This window comes from Lynx rufus, unplaced genomic scaffold, assembly GCF_022079265.1.
Source record: "Lynx rufus isolate CCGP_SWC_20201006 ecotype Redwood Valley unplaced genomic scaffold, mLynRuf1.p SCAF_5, whole genome shotgun sequence".
Lineage (NCBI taxonomy): Eukaryota > Metazoa > Chordata > Mammalia > Carnivora > Felidae > Lynx > Lynx rufus.
Genome location: NW_025814867.1, coordinates 43,807,764 through 43,831,397, shown reverse-complemented (window position 1 = coordinate 43,831,397; position 23,634 = coordinate 43,807,764). Strand labels below are relative to the sequence as shown.

General features: G+C 37.8%; 1 protein-coding gene across 5 annotated transcripts in view; it reads left to right on the top strand.

The window, feature by feature from the left end:
* CP (ceruloplasmin) overlaps nucleotides 1-23,634 on the top strand; it is a 72,004-nt gene that overhangs the window by 9,104 nt on the left and 39,266 nt on the right. For all 5 annotated transcript variants that reach the window (XM_047099303.1, XM_047099302.1, XM_047099306.1 and 2 more), the window contains exons 3-9: nucleotides 435-647; nucleotides 1,524-1,697; nucleotides 10,046-10,300; nucleotides 11,396-11,567; nucleotides 14,761-14,900; nucleotides 16,055-16,207; nucleotides 17,703-17,914. In XM_047099303.1, the coding sequence (XP_046955259.1) occupies nucleotides 435-647; nucleotides 1,524-1,697; nucleotides 10,046-10,300; nucleotides 11,396-11,567; nucleotides 14,761-14,900; nucleotides 16,055-16,207; nucleotides 17,703-17,914 (1,319 nt within the window). The remainder of the gene's footprint in view (nucleotides 1-434; nucleotides 648-1,523; nucleotides 1,698-10,045; nucleotides 10,301-11,395; nucleotides 11,568-14,760; nucleotides 14,901-16,054; nucleotides 16,208-17,702; nucleotides 17,915-23,634) is intronic.

Sequence of the window (23,634 nt, the reverse complement as noted above, 5' to 3'; positions counted from 1 at the left end):
GGAAATTTCCAAAAGTAAAAGTACAGAATTTTTAAAAATCCATAGTTCATGGGCGGAAATTTGACATCCTATAAGATGTCTCAAATGATAAGAGAGAGTAGCCATTTTGTTCATACTTCCATACCATGACCCCAGAGCAAAAGTGGTTCTTTACACTGCAAACCAGAAGTCACTATGCTCTATTACTACTCCCTTAAGATTCAGTAAGTATTCAGTAAGTTAAAAAATAACAACCAAATTTTTGGTGAAGCTTCCAGACCCCCTAGTCATTAGCCTCTCACACTTGTGTGTTCAAATAGGACATCACTACATTCCCAAAGGGGCACATACTACAAGTTGAATACACGTTTGCCAAATAAATTAATGAATCATCTATTCTCTCTTTTAAGTTCAAATACATTCACTTTGTAACTTCACTGTGTATTGCTTCTTAGGGGCCATCTATCCTGATAACACCACAGATTTTCACAAAGCAGATGACAAAGTGCCTCCTGGTGAGCAGTACACATATGTAATGAACGCCACCGAAGAGCAAAGTCCTGGTGAGGAAGATAGCAATTGTGTGACCAGGATTTACCATTCCCACATTGATGCTCCAAAAGATATCGCCTCAGGACTCATCGGACCTTTAATATTCTGTAAAAAAGGTAAATTTTTTCATTGTTGCTCACATTGTATGACCAACAGGCAAGAGACAGAGGATTTTGTTTTTTAACATAGAAGTCAAATCTTCTGTGTTATAACTGAGTAGGTAAGGTTGAGAAGGAGTGAATCTAGATAAAAAGGGGAAAACAACAGGGTAGGAGAAGAAGAAGAAATAAATGGTACAAGTATTCACACCCATTACTACGCTGCAAGAAACATGCTCTCCTGGAAGATAGGTTTGCTGTATCCAGTTTCCAACAGTGGTGTTGAAGAGATGTGTGACTTTACCAGAAGTGACTCCCTTAGTGGCACTCCATGGTGTTAGATCTGTAGTTACCTGCATTGCGTTGGTAAATATAATATCACAGTAACTATTTCCAGCATCATGAAAAAGACAATGCAGCTCAAGAGCTTGAAATCCAGGGGCATCTGAATGTCTCAGTCAGTTAAGCATCAGCTCAGGTCTTGATCTCACAGTCATGAGTTCAAGCCACACGTTGGGCTTGAAGCCTACTTAAAAAAAAAAAAAGAGCTTGAAAGCTAATTCTCACTTGAACAGAATGAGTTACCTTCAAAGACTTACTGTCTTAGTTTGTGGATGTATGCACCAGAAGATACACACACAACTTTGAATTCCAACCTTCTCATTTGCCAAAAAAGCATTGAATAGTTACGTGGTCAATGGGCATCCAGATATATGAGTATCTGTAAGTTCAGGATACTGAACATAAAGTTTCCTGGTGTTTCCATCTGTAAAACAGAAGTGACAAATCCAGATTGGGGGTGTATTAGAAAAGTAAAATTTTAAAGCTATAAATCACCTGCTAAAAATACATGCTAAAGAGTAACTTCTACTAAAATAGTAATTTTCACTTCAGATTCTCTGGATCAAGAAAAAGAAAAAAATATTGACCAAGAATTTGTGCTGATGTTTTCTGTGGTGGATGAAAATCTCAGCTGGTACCTTTATGACAACATTAAAACCTACTGCTCTGAACCAGAGAAAGTTGAGGAAGATAACGAAGATTTCCAAGAGAGTAACAGGATGTATTGTAAGATTACAGAAAGCGTGTTAACTTAATCTTATTTTTCTTGATCCATTAAGTCTGCTAGATCTATTCTTTCACATGAATAAGTAGTATGTTTCTAATCTCTGGCCCTGATAAGAAAGCATATTAAACCTGCAACTTCATATTTAGCTAAACAGATCAAATCAAAACTCTGTGCCAGGTAAAACTGGATACACCAAATTGTTCCCAAACTAATAAGGAGAAAATATCATCAATTTTGGTTCAATGTATACGTATGTTATATTTATATGTTTGTTTATTAAACTCATTCTAAAATTTATTTGAGGCCGCCTAAAATTATTAAACTAAATGCTGAAAATTACCTTTATATCATAAAGCATTGAACTATACTTAAAATAGCTCAAACTACAGTTCTAAAAGGTATTTCTTTTATATATACATTGTCCCTCTGCATCATTTTTTTCTATCTTTTAATTCACTTTATTTCTTCTAGAAATGCTTTCTTTACTGCCTAGGCTCCTCCTTAATTCTCAGACTCAAAATAATGAGCTTAGTAAGGTTATCTATCACTCAGAATTTGCATAAGAAATTAAATCTCTTAACACCAGCTAGACCAATAAGTATGGCTTTTTGTTGGTTTGTATTCAGCTTCTTCAAAATTACCTTTACTCAGAAATGGAGAATACAAAAATAACTACCAAAGCAGAAAAACAAACTAATTAACAAAGTACAGATTCCCCCCCACCAACTTTTGTTTATTTCTGGCTGGAAGGTCCTCTTTCTATACTTCAATCCTGCCTTTGTTATGCACTAACAAAATAGATTTTAGAAAAAGTTACTCAAGGTCTAGTCTGGATAGGTCTGGTTGTACCTCTGTTGTATCACATACATTCATGGTGCTTCCCAGAACCAATTTCTATCTTATCTCTAGGACCACCCAGTTTGAATAGTGATCCTAGGTTTCTTTATTTTATTTTTATTTTTTTATATGAAATTTATTGTCAAATTGGTTTCCATACAACACCCAGTGCTCATCCCAACAGGTGCCCTCCTCAATGCCCATCACCCACTTTCCCCTCCCTCCTACCCCCCCATCAACCCTCAGTTTATTCTCAGTTTTTAAGGGTCTTTGATGGTTTGCCTCCTTCCCTCTCTGTAACTTTTTTCCCCCTTCCCCTCCCCCATGGTCTTCTGTTAAGTTTCTCAGTATCAACATAAGAGTGAAAACATATGGTATCTGTCTTTCTCTGTATGGCTTATTTCACTTAGCATCACACTCTCCAGTTCCATCCACGTTGCTACAAAGGGCCATATTTCATTCTTTCTCATTGCCATGTAGTATTCCATTGTATATACAAACCACAGTTTCTTTATCCATTCATCAGTTGATGGACATTTAGGCTCTTTCCATAATTTGGCTATTGTTGAGAGTGCTGCTATAAACATTGGGGGTACAAGTGGTCCTATGCATCAGCACTCCTGTATCCCTTGGGTAAATTCCTAGAAGTGCTGTTGTTGGGTCATAGGGTAGATCTATTCTTAATTTTTTGAGGAACCTCCACACTGTTTTCCAGAGTGGCTGCACCAGTCTGCATTCCCACCAACAGTGCAAGAAGGTTCCCATTTCTCCACATCCTCTCCAGCATCTATAGTCTCCTGATTTGTTCATTTTAGCCACTCTGACCGGTGTGAGGTGATATCTCAGTGTGGTTTTGGTTTGTATTTCCCTGATGAGGAGTGACATTAAGCATCTTTTCATGTGCCTGTTGGCCACCTGGATGTCTTCTTTAGAGAAGTGTCTATTCATGTCTTCTGTCCATTTCTTCACTGGATTATTTGTTTTTTGGGGTATGGAGTTTGGTGAGTTGTTCATAGATTTTGGATACTAACCCTTTGTTTAATATGTCATTTGCAAATATCTTTCCCCATTCCGTTGGTTGCCTTTTAGTTTTGTTGATGGTTTCCTTTGCTGTGCAGAAGCTTTTTATCTTCATGAGGTCCCAATAGTTCACTTTTGCTTTTAATTCCCTTGCCTTTGGGGATGTGTCAAGTAAGAAATTGCTGCGGCTGATGTCAGAGGGTTTTTTTCCTGCTTTCTCCTCTAGGGTTTTGATGGTTTTCTGTCTCACATTCAGGTCCTTTATCCATTTTGAGTTTGTTTTTGTGAATGGTGAATGGTCTTCTGCATGTTGCTGTCCAGTTCTCCCAGCACCATTTGTTAAAGAGACTGTCTTTTTTTCCATTGGATATTCTTTCCTGCTTTGTCAAAGACTAGTTGGCCATACTTTTGTGGGTCCAATTCTGGAGTCTCTATTCCATTGGTCTATGTGTCTGTTTTTGTGCCAATGCCATGCTGTCTTGATGATTGCAGCTTTGTAGTAGAGGCTAAAGTCTGGGATTGTGATGCCTTCTGCTTTGGTCTTCTTCTTCAAAATTACTTTGGCTATTCGGGGACTTTTGTGGTTCCATATGAATTTTAGGATTGCTTGTTCTAGCTTCAAGAAGAATGCTGGTGCAATTTTGATTGGGATTGCATTGAATGTGTAGATAGCTTTGGGTAGTATTGACATTTCAACAATATTTATTCTTCCAACCCATGAGCACGGAATGTTGTTCCATTTCTTTGTATCTTCTTCACTTTCCTTCATAAGCTTTCTATAGTTTTCAGCATACAGATCTTTTACATCTTTGGTTAGGTTTATTGCTAGGTATTTTATGCTTCTTGGTGCAGTTGTGAATGGGATCAGTTTCTTTATTTATCTTTCTGTTGCTCCGTTATTAGTGTATAAGAATGCAACTGATTTCTGCACATTGATTTTATATCCTGCGACTTTGCTGATTCATGTATCAGTTCTAGCAGACTTTTGGTGGAGTCTATCGTGTTTTCCATGTCATCTACATGGAATATCATGCAAAAAGTGAAAGCTTGACTTCATCTTTACCAATTTTGATGCCTTTGATTTCCTTTTGTTGTCTGATTGCTGATGCTAGCACTTCCAACACTATGTTAAACAACAGTGGTGAGAGTGGACATCCCTGTTGTGTTCCTGATCTCAGGGGGAAAGCTCTCAGTTTTTCCCCATTGAGGATGATATTAGCTATGGACTTTTCATAAATGGCTTTTATGATGTTTAAGTATGTTCCTTCTATCCCGACTTTCTCAAGGGTCTTTATTAATAAAGAATGCTGAATTTTGTCAAATGCTTTTTCTGCATCGATTGACAGGATCATATGGTTCTTATCTTTCCTTTTATTAATGTGATGTATCACATTGATGGATTTGCAAATATTAAACCAGCCCGGCAGCCCAGGAATGAATCCCACTCAATCATGGTGAATAATTCTTTTTATATGCTGTTGAATTCAATTTGCTAGTCTTATTGAGAATTTTTGCATCCATATTCATCAGGGATATTGGTCTGTAGTTCTCTTCTTCTGCTGGGTCTCTGTCTGGTTTGGGAATCAAAGTAATGCTGGCTTCATAGAATGAGTCTGGAAGTTTTCCTTCTCTTTCTATTTTTTGGAACAGCTGGAGGATAGGTATTATCTCTGCTTTAAATGTCTGGTAAAATTCCCCTGGGAAACCATCTGGTCCTGGACTCTTATTTGTAGAGAGATTTTTGATAACTGATTCAATTTCTTTGCTGGTTATGGGTCTGTTCAAATTTTCTTTTTCTTCCTGTTTGAGTTTTGGAAGTGTGTGGGTGCTTAGGAATTTGTCCATTTCTTCCAGGTTGTCCAATTTGTTGGCATATAATTTTTAATGTTATTCCCTGACAATTGCTTGTTATTTCTGAGGGATTGGTTGTAATAATTCCATTTTCATTCATGATTTTATCTATTTGGATCATCTCCCTTTTCTTTTGAGAAGCCTGGCTAGAGGTTTATCAATTTTGTTATTTTTTCAAAAAACCAACTCTTGGTTTCATTGATCTGCTCTACAGCTTTTTAGATTCTATATTGTTTGTTTCTGCTCTGATCTTTATTATTTCTCTTCTGCTGGGTTTGGGATGTCTTTGCTGTTCTGCTTCTATTTCCTTTAGGTGTGCTGTTAGATTTTGTATTTGGGATTTTTCTTGTTTCTTGAGATAGGCCTGGATTGCAATGTGTTTTCCTCTCAGGACTGCCTTTGCTGCATCCCAAAGCATTTGGATTGTTGTATTTTCATTTTTGTATGTTTCCATATATTTTTTGATTTCTTCTCTAATTGCCTGGTTGACCCACTCATTCGTTAGTAGGGTGTTCTTTAACCTCCATGCTTTTGGAGGTTTTCCAGACTTTTTCCTGTGGTTGATTTCAAGCTTCATAGCATTGTGGTCTGAAAGTATGCATGGTATAATTTCAATTCTTGTAAACTTATGAAGGGCTGTTTTGTGACCCATTATGTGATCTATCTTGGAGAATGTTCCATGTGCACTCGAGAAGAAAGTATATTCTGTTGCTTTGGGATGCAGAGTTCTAAATATATCTGTCAAGTCCATCTGATCCAGTGTCTCATTCAGGGCCCTTGTTTCTTTATTGACCATGTGTCTAGATGATCTATCCATTTCTGTAAGTGGGGTGTTAAAGTCCCCAGCAATTACCACATTCTTATCAATAAGGTTGCTTATGTTTATGAGTAATTGTTTTATATATTTGGGGGCTCCGGTATTCGGCGCATAGACATTTATAATTGTTAGCTCTTCCTGATGGATAGACCCTGTAACTATTATATAATGTCCTTCTTCATCTCTTGTTACAGCCTTTAATTTAAAGTCTAGTTTGTCTGATATAAGTATGGCTACTCCAGCTTTCTTCTGGCTTCCAGTAGCATGATAAATAGTTCTCCATCCCCTCACTCTGAATCTAAAGGTGTCCTCAGGTCTAAAATGAGTCTCTTGTAGACAGCAAAGAGATGGGTCTTGTTTTTTTATCCATTCTGATACCCTATGTCTTTTGGTTGGCGCATTTAATCCATTTACATTCAGTGTTATTATAGAAAGATATGGGTTTAGAGTCATTGTGATGTCTGTAGGTTTCATGCTTGTAGCGATGTCTCTAGTACTTTGTCTCACAGGATCCCCCTTAGGATCTCTTATAGGGCTGGTTTAGTGGTGATGAATTCCTTCAGTTTTTGTTTGGGAAGACCTTTATCTCTCCTTCTATTCTAAATGACAGATTTGCTGGATAAAGGATTCTAGGCTGCATATTTTTTCTGTTCATTACGTTGAAGACTTCCTGCCATTCCTTTCTGGCCTGCCAGGTTTCAGTAGTGAGATTCGCCACGAGTCTTATCGGTCTCCCTTTATATGTTAGAGCACATTTATCCCTAGCTGCTTTCAGAATTTTCTCTTTATCTTTGTATTTTGCCAGTTTCACTATGGTATGTCATTAGAAGATTGATTCAAGTTACATCTGAAGGGAGTTCTCTGTGCCTCTTGGATTTCAGTGCCTTTTTCCTTTCCAAGATCAGGAAAGTTCTCAGCTATGATTTCTTCAAGTACACCTTTAGCACCTTTCCCCTCTCTCTTCCTCCTCTGGAATACCAATCATACGTAGATTATTTCTCTTTAGTGCATCACTTAGTTCTCTAATTTTCTCCTCATACTCCTGGATTTTTTTATCTCTTTTTCTCAGCTTCTTCTTTTTCCATAATTTTATCTTCTAGTTCACCTATTCTCTCCTCCGCCTCTTCAATCCAAGCTGTGGTAGTCTCCATTTTATTTTGCAACTCATTAATAGCATTTTTTATCTCCTCGTGACTGTTCCTTAGTCCCTTGATCTCTGTAGCAAGAGATTCTCTGCTGTCCTCTATACTGTTTTCAAGCCCAGCAATTAATTTTATGACTATTATTCTAAATTCACTTTCTGTTATATTGTTTAAATCATTTTTGATCAGTTCGTTAGCTGTCGCTATTTCCTGGAGTTTCTTTTGAGGGGAATTCTTCCATTTTGTCATTTTGGATAGTCCCTGGAGTGGTGCGGGACTGCTGGGCACTTCCCCTGTGCTGTCTTGAATAACTTGCGTTGGTGGGCGGGGCCACAGTCAGACCTGATGTCTGCCCCCAGCCCACCGCTGGGGCCACAATCAGACTGGTGTGTGCCTTCTCTTCCCCTCTCCTAGGGGCGGGATTCACTGTGGGGTAGCGTGGCCCATCTGGGCTACTTGCACACTGCCAGGCTTGTGGTGCTGGGGATCTGGCGTATTAGCTGGGGTGGATGGCAAGGTGCACAGGGGCGGGAGGGGCAGGCTCATCTCGCTTTTCCTTCAGAGATCTGCTTCGGGAGGGGCCCTGCGGCACCGGGAGGGAGTCAGACCCGCCGGAGGGATGGATCCGCAGAAGCACAGTGTTGGGTGTTTGCGTGGAGCAAGCAAGTTCCCTGGCAGGAACTGGTTCCCTTCGGGATTTTGGCTGGGGGATGGGCGAGGGAGATGGCGCTGGTGAGCGCCTTTGTTCCCTGCCAAACTGAGCTCTGTCGTCCGGGGCTCAACAACTCTCCCTCCCGTTGTCCTCCAGCCCTCCCATTCTCCGAGCAGAGCTGTTAACTTATAACCTTCCAGATGTTAAGTCCCGCTTGCTGTCAGAACACACTCTGTCCGGCCCCTCTGCTTTTGCAAGCGAGACTCGGGGGCTCTGCTTTGCCAGCAGGCTGCCCATCCACCCTGGCTCCTTCCCAGCAGTCCGTGTAGAACACACTGCCTCTCCACCCTTCCTACTCTGTTCCGTGAGCCTCTCATCTACGCTTGGCTCTGGAGAATCCGTTCTGCTAGTCTTCTGGCAGTTTTCTGGGTTATTTAGGCAGGTGTGGGTGGAATCTAAGTGATCCGCAGGACGCCGTGAGCCCAGCATCCTCCTACACCACCATCTTCCCCGACATTTTGGCATATAATTTTTCATAGCATTCCCTGATAATTGCTTGTATTTCTGAGGGATTGGTTGTAATAATTCCATTTTCATTCATGATTTTATCTCTTTGGGTCCTCCCCCTTCTCTTTTTGAGAAGCCTGGCTAGAGGTTTATCAATTTTGTTATTTTTTCGAAAAACCAACTCTTGGTTTCATTGATCTTCTCTACTGTTTTTTTAGATTCTATATTTGTTTCTGCTCTGATATTTATTATTTCTCTTATTCTGCTGGATTTGGGGTGTCTTTGCTGCTCTGCTTCTGTTTCCTTTAGGTGTGCTGTTAGATTTTGTATTTGAGATTTTTCTTGTTTCTTAAGATAGGTCTGGATTGCAATGTATTTTCCTCCCAGGACTGCCTTTGCTGCATCCCAAAGCATTTGGATTGTTGTATTTTCATTTTCATTTGTATCCATATATTTTTAAAATTTCTTCTCTAATTGCCTGGTTGACCCATTTATTCTTTAGTAGGATGTTCTTTAACCTCCATGCTTTTGGAGGTTTTCCAGACTTTTTCCTGTGGTTGATTTCAAGCTTCATAGCATTGTGGTCTGAAAGTGTGCATGGTATGATCTCAATTCTTGTATACTTATGAAGGGCTGTTTTGTGACCCATTATGTGATCTATCTTGGAGAATGTTCCATGTGCACTTGAGAAGAAAGTATATTCTTTTGCTTTGGGATGCAGAGTTCTAAATATATCTGTCAAGTCCATCTGATCCAATGTATCATCCAGAGCCCTTGTTTCTTTATTGATTCTGTGTCTGGATGATCTATCCATTGTTGTAAGTGGAGTATTAAAGTCCCCCTAGGTTTCTTTAAAGGGTCTTGGGCCATTCTGCCTTTGAATTTTTAGGTCTTTGTGGCTCTTGTACTGGTCCTTACTATCTTTCCCCTGGATTTCTTCTTTTTGCCGTCACATCTCTTCCAATTTTGACTTATAATCTCTAAAAAAAGAAAAAAGCTTTCCTTGTGTTCTTATGACACAAGGAATTCATGTTCACTGCAGAAAATCAGCAAAGTCCTAACATGCAAAAAGAAAAAATTGAAATTAATATTACCACTATCAACATGATATGTGATTGATTATGAAATAACCTTCAGTCTTTCTAAAATTTACTCTACGTGTGTACATTTTGTATATATGCACATATATATGCATACATTATATTTACAAATACCCATATACACATACTAATACACAGCTACACAGCTAATGTGTATAGCTTATAACAGAGAAAAAATAGGTTTCATCTTCATTGTTGTGTTCATCTGCTAATGTGTTGACAAAAATCCTGAGACTGGATTCAGGTCCAAAATAAGAGTGCTATGATTGATTAGCAATGTCTGATGTAGGTACGGAGGAAGGAATAGCAGTACATGTGCCAGGTATTTTCCAATCCAAATTGATATCTATTTCTATAGAGATAACTATTACCATCCCAGGCACCAATGTTTTTAATCACAATCTCTGATCTTGACTTACAGCTGTGAATGGATATACTTTTGGAAGTCTCCCAGGACTCTCCATGTGTGCAGAAGACAAAGTAAAATGGTATCTTTTTGGCATGGGTAATGAAATTGATGTGCACTCAGCTTTCTTCCACGGCCAAGTATTGACTAATAAGGGCTACCGTATTGATACAGTCAATCTCTTTCCTGCTACCCTCTTTGAAGCTTTTATGGTGGCCCAGAGTCCTGGAGAATGGATGCTTAGCTGTCAGAATCTCAACCACCTGAAAGGTAAGGCATCTTTACCTGAAATGAGCTTTCGGCCAAAAAAAGAGTCATGTATCTGTTACACTACTAATGGGGTGATAACTGGGAATCAGAATCTAAAAGTAAATAAAAATTTTTTAAAAAGAATCTAAAAGTTAAATATCTTTAGAATAATCTGAACTTTGAACTGGTAATTTAATTTTATTCTTATGATGGTATGCATCATAATATAATAAAAAAAACTGAAAGACTAGAATTTTACAAAATAATGAAATATGAAAATATATTAATTTGAGAAAAAGCATAACTGGCCCTGAATTACTCTTCTGTCCTAAAAGTATAGGTATACACTGAGAAGTATATACAACTTCTTCGCTTTGTAAAATACACAATATTGTAAACACCAGAAGATTTATATACTGTGCTGAAAAGTGTTTGTTTGTTTGTTTTAATTTGGTTCTATCAAACACAACCAACTTTGTTCTTTGAGTCCAGCTACTCCTTTGTTTAACTTGCTAAATACCTCCTTCATCTCTTCAACATAAGAACATTCCTTGTTCTTGAAAAATACTAGTTTGTAATATTGATCTCCTGAAGAAACTAGCTTAAATCTGGGTCTTTTAGCATGTTACTCTGACCTTCAAATATAATCTCACTATTAAATGTCACCTTGGTCTCAGAAGACCCAGCACAGCAGGTACATAACCATTTTGTTTTGTCCAAGAACAGTAATAATATATGCTCATTCTATTCCCCCTCCTCCACTCCACCCCGTCCCTTAAAATATGGCAAAGTCTCTCTTTATTACTTGTCTTTTAATGTGTCCTTTTTTGTTTCTCATCAAAAGACATCCCAAGTGAAACCCCACAAAGATTGGTACAATATTTTTTTAAAAATACTAGTGCTTAATATCTCTTCTCTGTGCCATAAGGGGAAGTTTTACTGCTCAAATTTTCCATCAGTAATTTATTTACAACTGTTTACTATCATTTTTAATATTGTTTCTAGCTGTCTATTTCTTCAGTTTCCATCTGTCATTTCATCAGCGGTGTTTACAAGGCAGTAGGAGGGAGAAACATTGGCTCCATTAACCAATGTCTCCTTCCATGTGATTTTCAGCTGGTCTGCAGGCCTTTTTCCAGGTACAAGACTGTAACAAGCCTTCATCAGAGGACAGTATCCTTGGGAAACATGTCAGGCATTACTACATCGCTGCTGAGGAAATCATCTGGAACTACGCACCCTCTGGAATAGACACCTTCACCCAAGAAAATTTAACAGCACCTGGAAGGTAATTCAGAAGAAGGACTATTATTTCAAAGTATGCCTCCCTAAGAAAAGAAAGAAAGAAAGAAAGAAAGAAAGAAAGAAAGAAAGAAAGAAAGAAAGAAAGAATAAAAAACTGATTCAGCAATTAACATTTTAATTGGTACCTGAAACTGAGTAACTAGACTGCTAAATATTTACTAAGGTGTTTGGTATGAGTCCAAGTTTGAGAAATATGACTTTTGAGTCCACGAAAAAATGGATGTAAAAAAGTTATCAGATAGTCGACAAAATCCTCAGAAAATACTGAATATAATTAGACTAATTAATTTATTTACTTTTCTTTCATGAAAATACAACATTGTGCAATCCGGCAGCATTAAGTACATTCACAAGGTTGTACAATCAACACACTCTGTTTCCAGAACTCTCATTTTTCTAAATAGAAAGTCTGTATCCATTAAACAGTAGCTCTCTAATCCCTGATAACTTCTACTTTCTGTCTCCATGAATTTGCCTCTTCTAGGCACTTACTACAAGTGGAATAACAATATTTGTCCCTTTTTGTCTGGCTTATTCCACTTAGCATGTTTTTAAGGCTCATCCATGTTGTAACATCTATGAAAATCTCATTCCTCTTTAAGGCTGAATAATATTCCACTGTATGCATATACCACATTTTATTTATCCATCAATCTGTTGATGAACATTTGGGTTGCTTCTACTTTTTGTGAATAATGCAACTATTAACATTGAAAGTACAAGTATTGTTTACATCCCTGCTTTCAGTTGTTTTGTGTACATACTTAGGAATGGAATTGCTCAATCCTATGACAATCCTATTTTTAATTTTTTGAGGAAGAGCCGTACTGTTTTCCACAGTGGCTGTACCATTTTACATGCTTACCAGTAATGTACAAGGGTTCCAATTTCTCTACCTACTTACCAATATTTATTTTCCATTTGTAAAATAATAGACATCTTCTTGAGTGTGGAGCTGTATCTTATTGTGATTTTGATTTGCATTTTCCTGATGACTAGTGATGTTCAGTATCTTTTCATGTCGCTGGTGTTTGGAGAAGTCTGTTCAAGTCCTTTTCCTGTTGTTGAGTTGGGTTGTTTTTGTTGTTGGTGGTGGTTGTTAAAGTATATGACTTCTTTATATATTCTGGATATTAATCTCTTATCAGATACATTGTTTGCAAATATTTTCCCCCATTCATTAGGTTTTCTTTTCACTTTCTTAATAGCATCCCCTGGGGTACAGCAGCTACTCCTGTATGTGTCTAGTGAGTTCCACAACCTCCCAGCCATTCTTCCCTGCTCAGTCTTCCTTTCCTACTGTCCATTCACCATAAAGCACCCAAAGTGATCTTTCAAAAGTGTTGATGAAATTATGCCACATCCCTGTTTCAAGTCTCTGCTCAAATATCACTTCCTAAGAGATGCCTTCTTTGCCACCTATCTACTTGGAAAGGTTAAGTAACTTACTCAATGATGCATGACAGATCAATAGCTGGGCCTGGCTCTACCCAGGTCTCTGATTCCTGAAGCAGAAATTTAAGTCCCAATCTACACTGACATCCAGAGGCAATGACTCCAGAGCTGTATCACCAGCTCAGAAGGCTCTTGTAAATTGCAGATTTGCATTTTTAATTGCTTAAAAACACCCTGCTTAGATGAGGTCCCTCCAAATCAGCATGTCCACATCTGAACCATTGTTTTCTCCATATACCTGAATTTCCTCCTCTCTGTGAATACTATAATTATCCATCCATCAGTGAAGCCCCAAACCTGAGTACCGTCATTGACTCCACACTTCCCCACTCCCTCCTCCTCTCCTCAAGTACTATCTCACTATATCCTAAACATCTCCAAAAAGTGTCTATTTTTTCCTCACCTGAGGGATCCTTTTAAAACACTAATCCTAAATGTTTACATATTTCAAAGCTTTCCCACTGCTCTGGGATGGACTACTGAAATTTTAGCAAGGTCCTGCTGTCCACCCCGCATCTTTCCAAGCCTCATTCTCTCTCTTCTGTCCCATTGTCTCTCTTTTGCCCTGCCCTGCACACTGTGCTCCTGTCATATTTTGTAAAACATGACATATTCACTCTTTCCTCTGAGTCTTCCCATAGGCTATTTCCTCTTTGTAAACACCCACCTCATTCTCCCCCCCCCCCACCTATACTTCATCTTTTTTTCAAATGTTTATTTATTATTTTTGAGAAAAGAGAGAGAGAGAGAGAGAAAAGGGGGGCACAGAGAGAGAGGGAGACACAGAATCTGAAGCAGGCTCCAGGCTCTGAGCTGTCAGCACAGCAGGGCTCGAACTGAACTGCGAGATCCTGACCTGAGCCAAGTCAGTTGCTTAACAGACTGAGCCACCCAGGTGCCCCTATACTTCATCTTTTTAACTCTACTTCTCTTCTAGATAGTTTTTAAAAATCATTTTCTTTGGAAAGCCTTTGGAGCCTCTTCCTACCACTTCCCCCAAACTGCTCCATAACACCCTGTGCTTATTGCATGTTAATTGCACATGCAATTAATCAATAATATTGATATTAATATCAATGTTATTACATTGATTGGCTCACAGTCTGTCTTCTCTGTCAAGTCCATGTGGACAGAGATGGGTCCAGCTTGCTTATGGTTATACCATCAGCACATACCAAGGTTCCTGGCAAAAAAGCATATGTCCTCTACATTTGTTAAATGGAAGAAGAGATGAATGGGATGACTTTGGCAAGTCAAACACCTCTCTGAGATATAATTTCTCCATTTGTAAACTGGGGAGAATAATGCCAACTTTGCCACCTTATTATGGGAGTTTCAAATAATAAATGAAAGCTCCTAAGTACCTGGTGGGTGCTCATATGCAATAAGCTAGCTATTGTATTTTTAAACCTTTTATAATTTGTTTAAAAAGATACTATCGTAGAATAGTATAACTATCAGGGGTTGACGCGAGCCATCTTAAAATTGTTTCCCTTCACTTGAAAAAGTGAAACCTCTACACCATGATTCTCCACTCTAGTTGAACATCCTTCTGTGAAGTGCCTAGTACCATCTGCTTCTTTTTAGATATTTGATAAATAATGAATAATAATTACCTCTGAGCGCTGGTCATCATTTTTCTCTTCAGTTAGTATTGTATATGAATACCTGCTTTCTGTTTTGTTTTCAACTCCACTGTTAAACCCTTTTTCTCTTGGCAGTGCTTCAGAGGTATTTTTTGAACAAGGTCCTACAAGAATTGGAGGATCTTATAAAAAGCTGGTTTATCGTGAGTACACAGATGCCTCCTTCACAAATCAAAAGAAGAGGGGCCCTGAAGAGGAACATCTTGGCATCCTGGGTGAGTCCAGGCAGAGTATCGATGACTATTATACTCTTCTCCTGGGCTACCCAACCTCAGAAAGAATAGAAACTTCAAGAACTGCAGTATGATTTCTATGTATAAACTAGAGTTGTGGAAGGTCATTCAACTATTAAATGTAGCAGCTAATTAATTTTCCAATGTAAATTACCAATAGTAAATCTTCATCGTTAAAAACTATGCTAGCTTCAAATAATGATGTTTTTTTTTCTTCAAGACGTAAGGAGAATTGTGTATTTATGACTTGGTTTAAATTGACAACAAAGCTGTTAGCCTCTGTTCTTAGCTGAAGGTACACTTCCTTAGAAATAAAATCCAGGCTATTAATGAAAGAGACTGCCTCTGTCATAGAGCCTTGTCCACAGCCCAGAGACCTGTTCTTGCTCAGGCTTTCAGGCAGAATATAATGGGTGAACATACAAAGTCTAGATTCAGACTATCCTCACTCCTCACCTATTAACCATGTGACCTTTGAAAGTACTCAGCCTGCTCTGCCTTCTTTCTGTAAAATGGAAACAGTAATAATGATAACAGTCCTTACCTCATAAAAGTGTTGTAAAGATTAAAGGAGTTAATACACATAAAAACTCAGAAAAGCACATGGGAAGCTCTCAATATCATCTTATATGTTACATAAAATATGCACTATGTATCTGTTTTTATTCTATATTTGGTAATAATATTAATTTTGGTGAAGAAAAATCCACAAAAGTGTTACTCTTCACATCCAACACAATTTAACTTACCCTCTTAGGGTGATCAAGGTTTATAGAACACCCCTGACTCTTGGGACAAGTGTCACCCATCTGGCCAACCGAAGACGAAGATGAAAAGAGTATAGATACACACTGAATAGTTTCTTGTAGATGTATAAAGCCGGTGAACTGACTTGGATAAAAACAGTAACAGATTTTCTTAACCTAAAGTCGAATCAAAAAACCCTTCTCATCTCTTTCGAGCCTTGCCATGTCAAATTGATAATGGAGTTTTAAAAAACTAGGTTTTCCATTTCCCACAAATAAAATGTTGCTTCCAGTGGTTTCTGCCAGAGGATAAGCCAAAGAAAACAACTGTCTTATGTACTCTGTATGTTATATACCAAGGGTGGGTAATAATGTTCTCTTTGTCCCTAGGTCCTGTCATTTGGGCAGAGGTGGGAGACACGATCAGAGTCACTTTCCATAACAAAGGAACATATCCCCTCAGTATTGAGCCCATTGGGGTGAGAGTCAGTAAGGACAACGAGGGCTCCTACTATGCCTCACATCACAACCCCTCAAGTGGAAGTGAGTACAACATTCTGTAACCAAACAATATTTAATAACCCACTGTGCTGGTCACCAGGGAAAACTGTCCTGCAAAAACTGAAGGCAGGATCTTCCAAGGAAGCCGCTCATGTATCATGTGTAGGCATCATGGCAGGAAGCAAGTTAACCTCTTCTCCTTCCATTTCCAATTGGTTTATGGAATTTTGTTCTGCCTTAATTGGATGATTTTTAACAGTGCTGTTAGTAACTAATTAGGATTACATCAGTTATACATTTCTGAAGTACTCCTTGGGTGATTTTTAAATTTGAAAATGTTCTTGCAATTATAAGATTAGATGAATACTTGAATATTTGAAAAATATAAAAAGATACAGCCAACAATGTTATCTATAGTTCTACAGACAACCGTATTATATTCTTGTATAGTTCCTCTACTCTTTCATCTGGGTACCTATATATTTTAAATGTGGTTGAGATCACAGTTATATAAATTTACTTATCATTGTAATTTTGTACTGAACTTGTTTCTTTAGCATCATAAGCATGTTGATATCATTTTAATAACACAAAATATTCCATTTTATGCACATATTTTGGTATTTGTATATGTCAGGGCTGGCCGAAGAAGACTAGTGCCTTTGTCACCACTTGCAGTACGACTGTGGGCAAGTTATTAAGTCTTTCTGGCCTCACTTTCCCCAAGTATACAATCAGGAGATTTGAACCGGATCATCTGCAGTTTCCTTTCAGTTCTGAAATTATTTTCAGTTCAGTATCATTCAATAGAAAATATATGGATTACCTCCTATTTTCAGGTGTTGCTCTAGCCAATAGAAATATAGAGACAATGCTTGCCTTTCAGGAAGGTTAAGTTCCATTGGGTGCTGGGATGGGGGCAGGGAAATACCCACAATCTAACATTAAATGTGCTGGGGACATTCTCAGGGGCTCTCCTAGTCTCTTCAGGCTGCTATAACTAAATACCACAGACTGAAAGGCTTATACACAACAGAAATTTATCTTTCACATTTCGGGATGCTGAAAATCCAAGATCAGGGAGCCAGCATGGTTGGATGAAGACCCTTTTCTGGGTCTCAGACTTCTCATTGTATTTTCACAAGGTGGCAGGGATTAGGGAGCTATGTGGGATCTCTATTATAAGGGCACTAATCCCATTTAGGATTACCTTGATCACCCTCCAAAGGTACCACCTTCTAACACTATCACATGGGGTGTTAGGGTTGCAATATGTGAATTCTGGGAGGACACAAACATTCAGACCGTAGAGGCACCAATCGTAGACTGGTTAAGAGGAGGCTTCCTGAAGGAAATCACACCCATCCGTGACCTGGCACAGGAGCACAAGTGGGACTCCATTCAAGGAGGATTTCATTCTAATTCATAATAATGAACTGAGAAGTGGGTTGTCTTAGACTAAACCCAGTCTACTTTGTGGCTCAAATGACCACATTAGAAAGCATACTTAACCTCTCCATTGTGACACTTCTCACAGGTGTGCCTCCTTCAGCCTCCCATGTGGCACCTCAACAAACATTTACCTATGAATGGACTGTGCCCAAAGAAGTGGGACCCACTTACAAAGACCCTGTCTGTCTATCTAAGATGTATTACTCTGCTGTGGATCCCACTAAAGATATATTCACTGGGCTTATTGGGCCAATGAAAATATGCAGGAAAGGAAGTTTACATGAAAATGGGAGACAGGTAAGTCCAGTCAGGGAAAATAAAAATGATTTCCCAATCCCTTTGAACTATCATTATTACAGGGAAAATTCTGGGTTTTGAGGCAGTAAGGATTTTACATATGATGTTCAGTATAAATTTTTCTCAGGCTCATGACAGCTGTACTATGCGGAGTTTCTCTGGCTAACATGATTATTTCAAGAAGAGCTGGAAACAAACTTTCTTTGGAATCCAAGGTCTTTTAATGTATATTTAGACTTCAACACACAAATTAAAAAAATGGTAACAGGTCACTCAACATTCACTGAAGAAAATATTGCTTAAAACATTTTTTAGAAAGAAGGAAATGGCCATTTGACCAGGAAATAGAAATATACCTCCATCATATTTTTATCTCTCAACTAAGTATTTTACTATGAACCTTTAAAAGATAAGTACCCTCTTAAAAATGCCTTCAATATAATTGTCATACCTTAAAATCATCATCATAATAATCTCTTAGTAGTATCAATTTTTTATCAAATTTTATCAAATTTCCAATCAATGTATTCATATTTCCCCAGTTGCCTCTTAATTATTTCAATTTTGTTGTCTGAATCAGTACCCAAATAATTACACACATTGCAATCAGTTGTTATGTTTCTCAAGATTATTTCCTTGCATTTTTTTCTGTTGCAAGGGTATTTATCTTATGGCAGTTTCTCATGCCTAGATTTTACTGATTGCATTCCTATAGCATGTTTGTTTCTCTTTCTCTCAATTTCATATAAATCAGTGGCTAGGTCAACAGGCTTGATCAGATTCAGGTTAGATTTTTTTTTTCCAATACAACTTCCAAGTGTGGTACTGTGTACTTCCATCAGGGGGTATTTAATATATAATTGTCTCTCAGTTGGGAATATTGTCAGCCACTGACAACCATTTCCTAGATTCATAAGCCAACAGGGGTTGCACAATAGTAAAATTCTATTTTACTATTCTATGGTGGGTGCCACCCACCCATCATTCTTCTTTATTTATTAGCCAGTATACCTCCATAAATGGAAACTTCCCTTAATGGATTGTTTGGTTAGCCTGAGGTTCATATTATATAAGCAAGGAATGACCAATGTTTGATTCTTTCCCTTTATTTACAAGTTTTCAGAGTAATAGTTCTCCACTAGCATACTTCAAAGATTTTTCATAATTTCTTTTCTTTTTTTAAAAAAAATGTTTTTGATGCTTATTTATTTGAGAGAGAGAGAGAGAGAGAGAGAGAGAGTGAGCGAGCGAGCATGAGCAGGGGAGGGGCACAGAGAGAGGTAGACACAGAATCTGAAGCAGGCTCCAGGCCTGAGTGGTCAGCATAGAGCCTGATGCAGGGCTAGAACTCATGAACCACGACATCATGACCTGAGCTGAAGTCAGACACTTAAATGACTGAGCCACCCCAGGTGCCCCTCTTTTCTTTTTGAGTACTATTGTGAACTCACATATTTAAGTATATTTGGTGTGTTTGAATTCATTGCCATTATCCCTACTGATGCCCAAAGTATCCTATTTTTTGCCCCTGAGGGGATTTTTCAGGTTGACTCCTTGATTTTTACATGAACTTCATAGTCTTTGCAGCTTCCTTGATTTCTAGTATAAAAGGCTATTTAAGGTTCATATTGCACATTTTCTGAGCCAGACCTGGGATCAGCCATTTCTCCCAAAAAGCCGTAGTTCTTTGGGTAAAAAATTATTTTTTGAACCATAATCTGAACACTTATGGGTGCTAATTTCTATTGGCGTAATCATTGTTTCTAAAGGCCTTTTCAATGGGCAGAACTGGGGGGAAAGTTTAAGATAAAATTCATCATGAGTTTATACTGATACGTTGTATTCAAATTCAGGTCTAAAGATTCTTTTTGTGTTTTTTTTTTTCACTTAACCTTATTAATCTTACATGTGTATCTCCCTTTAGCTGTACCGAAAAATCTTAGTTCTCAATGATAACAAGATAAATATTCACTCAATTCATCACACAATATACCTACCACAGCCTCAGAATCACAGTTACAAGACCAGAGCCAACAATATAATTACTGAAAACAATTTAAGATTTGTTTGCTGCCCTTTTTTGTCCTTCGAATAGATCCCACTGGAAATGTTCAGTCAAATTACAGAGTTAAAGTTGCTTGGAATAGTTCTTCTCTGCATAGTTTTGCCACTCACCAGATACACAGGTTTATTTAATTTATTTTACTTCTATTTCTTTTAGGAATTGTCTTTTAGGAATAATAATTACAATATTATTTTATAATTATGTAACATATTCACCTGGTTCCAACATCAGATCTACAAAAAGATGCATATTCAACAAAGTCTAGCCTATCCTTTCTCCCCTCTCATCTATTCCCTTACCTCTTATTTTTTAGCTTTATTGTTTTAGCTTTATGGTTTTTACCTTATGGTTAATAAACCATAATGGAAACCATTTGTTTTCCGTTATTCTTTTGTCAGCTTGATTTTTAGAGCATTTTTTTCTTTTTTTTAAAATATATTTATTGTGTAATTTACATCCAAGTTAGTTAGCATATAGTGCAACAATGATTTCAGGACTAGATTCCTTAATTTCCCTTACCCATTTAGCCTATCCCACCTTCCACAACCCTTCCAGTAACCCTCTGTTCTCTGTATTTAAGAGTCTTTTATGTTTTGTCCCCTTCCATGTTTTTATATTATTTTTGCTTGCCTTCCCTTGTGTTCATCTGTTCTGTGTCTTAAAGTCCTCATATGAGTGAAGTCATATGATATTTGTTTTTCTCTGACTAATTTCGCTTAGCATAATACCCTCTGGTTCCATCCACATAGTTGCAAATGGCAAGATTTCATTCTTTTTGATTGCTGAGTAATATTCCACTGTATCTATCTATCTATCTATCTATCTATACACACACACACACACACACACACACACACACATATATACATTGATGGACATTTGGGCTCTTTCCATACTTTAGCTATTGTTGATAGCGCTGCTATAAACATTGGGGTGCGTGTGCCCTTTCAAAACAGCATACCTGTATCCCTTGGGTAAATACCTAGTAGTGCAATTGCTGGGTCGTAGGGTAGTTCTAGTTTTAATTTTTTGAGGAACATCCATACTGTTTTCCAGAGTGGCTGACCCAGTTTTCATTCCCACCAGCAGGGCAAAAGAGATCCTCTTTCTCTGCATCCTCGCCAACATCTGTTGTTGCCTGAGTTTTTAATGTTAGCCGTTCTGACATTAGGTGTGAGGTGGTATCTCATTGTGGTTTTGATTTGTATTTCCCTGATGAAGAGTGATGTTGAACATTTTTTCATGGGTCTGGTAGCCATCTGGATGTCTTCTTTGGAGAAGTGTCTATTCATATCTTTTGCCCATTTCTTCACTGGATTATTTGTTTTTGGGTGTTGAGTTTGAGAAGTTCTTTACAGATTTTAGGTACTAACCTGTTTTCTGATATGTCATTTGCACATATCTTCTCCCATTCCGTCGGTTGCCTTTTAGTTTTGCTGATTGTTTCCTTTTCTGTGCAGAAGCTTTTTATTTTCATGAGGTCCCAGTAGTTCATTTTTGCTTTTGTTTCCCTTGCCTCTGGAGACATGTTGAGTAAGAAGTTGCTGCAGCCAAGATCAGAGAGGTGTTTGTTTGCTTTCTCTTTGAGGATTTTGATGGCTTCCTGTCTTACCTTTAGGTCTTTCATCTATTTTGAGTTTATTTTTGTGTCTGGTGAAAGAAAGTGGTCCAGGTTTTTTTTTCTGCATGTCGTTGTCCAGTTTTCCCAACACCATTTGCTAAAGAGACTGTCTTTATTCCATTAGATATTCTTTCCTGCTTTGTCAAAAATTAGTTAGCCATACGTTTGTGGATCCTTTTCTGGGTTCTCTATGCTGTTCCATTGATCTGAGTGTCTGTTTTTGTGACATGTAGTTCTCCTTTTTAGTGGGGTCTTTGTCTGGTTTTGGAATCAAGGTAATGCTGGCTTCATAGAAAGAGTTTGGAAGTTTTTCTTCTATTTCTATTTTTTGGAACAGCTTCAAAAGAATAGGTGTTAAGTCTTCTTTAAATGGCTTGCTGGAATTCCCCTGGAAAGCCATCTGGCCCTGGACTCTTGTTTTTTGTGAGATTTTTGATTACTAATTAAATTTCTTTCCTGGTTATGGGTTTATTCAAATGTTCTATTTTTTCCTGTTTCAGTTTTGGAAGTTTATATGTTTCTAGGAATGTGTTCATTTATTCCCGATTGCCCATTTTATTGGCACATAATTGCTCATAATATTCTCTTATTATTGTGTGTATTTCTACAGTGTTGGTTGTGATCTCTCCTCTCTCATTCTTGATTTTATTTATTTGGGTCCTTTCCTTTTTCTTTTTGATCAAACTGGGTAGGAGTTTGTCAATTTTTTTAATTCTTTCTAAGAACCAGCTCCTGATTTCATTGATCTGTTCTGTATTTTTGGTTTCGATAGCATTGATTTCTGCTCTAATCTTTATTATTTCCTGCCTTCTTCTGGTTTGGGGCTTTATTTTCTGTTCTTTTTCCAGCTCTTTAAGGTGTAAGGTTAGGTTGTATATCTGAGAACTTTCTTCCTTCTTTAGGAAGCCCTGGGTTGCTATATACTTCCCTCTTATGACTGCCTTTGCTGCATCTCAGAGGTTTGGGCTGTGGTGTTATCATTTTCATTGGCTTCCATGTACGTTTCAATTTCCTCTTTAACTTCTTGGTTAGCCCATTCATTCTTTAGTAGCATGTTCCTTAGTCTCCAACTATTTGTTACCTTTCCAAATTTTTTCTTGTGGTTGATTTCGAGTTTCATAGCATTGTGGTCTGAAAATATGCACGGTATGATCGTGATCTTTTTGTACCTGTTGAGGGCTGATTAGTGTCCCAGTATGTGATCTATTCTGGAGAACGTTCCATGTGCACTGGAGAAGAGTGTGTATTCTGCTGCTTTAGGATGAAATGTTCTGAATATATCTGTTCAGTCCATCTGGTCCAGTGTGTCATTCAAAGCCATTGTTTCCTTGTTCATTTTCTGTTTAGATGGTCTGTTCAATGTTGTACATGGGATGTTGAAGTCCCCTACTATTATGGTATTATTATCAATGAGTTTCTTCATGTTTGTGATTAATTGATTTATGTATTTGGGTGTGCCACATTTGGAGCATAAATGTTTACAATTGTTAGGTCTTCTTGGTGGATAGACCCCTTAACTATGGTATAATGCCCTTCTTCATCTCTTGTTACAGTCTTTATTTTAAAGTCTAGATTGTCTGATAAAATATGGCTACTCCAGCTTTCTTTTGTGGACCATTAGCATGATAGATGGTTTTCCATCCCCTTATTTTCAATCTGAAGGTGACTTTAGGTCTAAAATGGGTCTCTTGTAAACAGCGTATAGATGGATCTTGTTTTCTTATCCATTCTGTTACCCTATGTCTTTTGACTGGAGCATTTAGATCATTGACATTTAGAGTGAGTACTGAAAGATAGGAGTTTATTGCCATTATGTTTCTTGTAGAGTTGGAGTTTCTGGTGGTGTTCTCTGGTCCTTTTTAGTCTTTGTTGCTTTTGGTCTTTTCAGATTTTTTGGGTTTTGGGGGGGGTTGTTTTGTTTTGTTTTTGTTTTGTTTTGTCTTTTGTCCCCTCAGAGTCCCCCTTATAATTTCTTGCAGGCTGGTTTAGTGGTCATGAACTCCTTTAAGTTTTATTTGTCTGGGAAACTTTTAA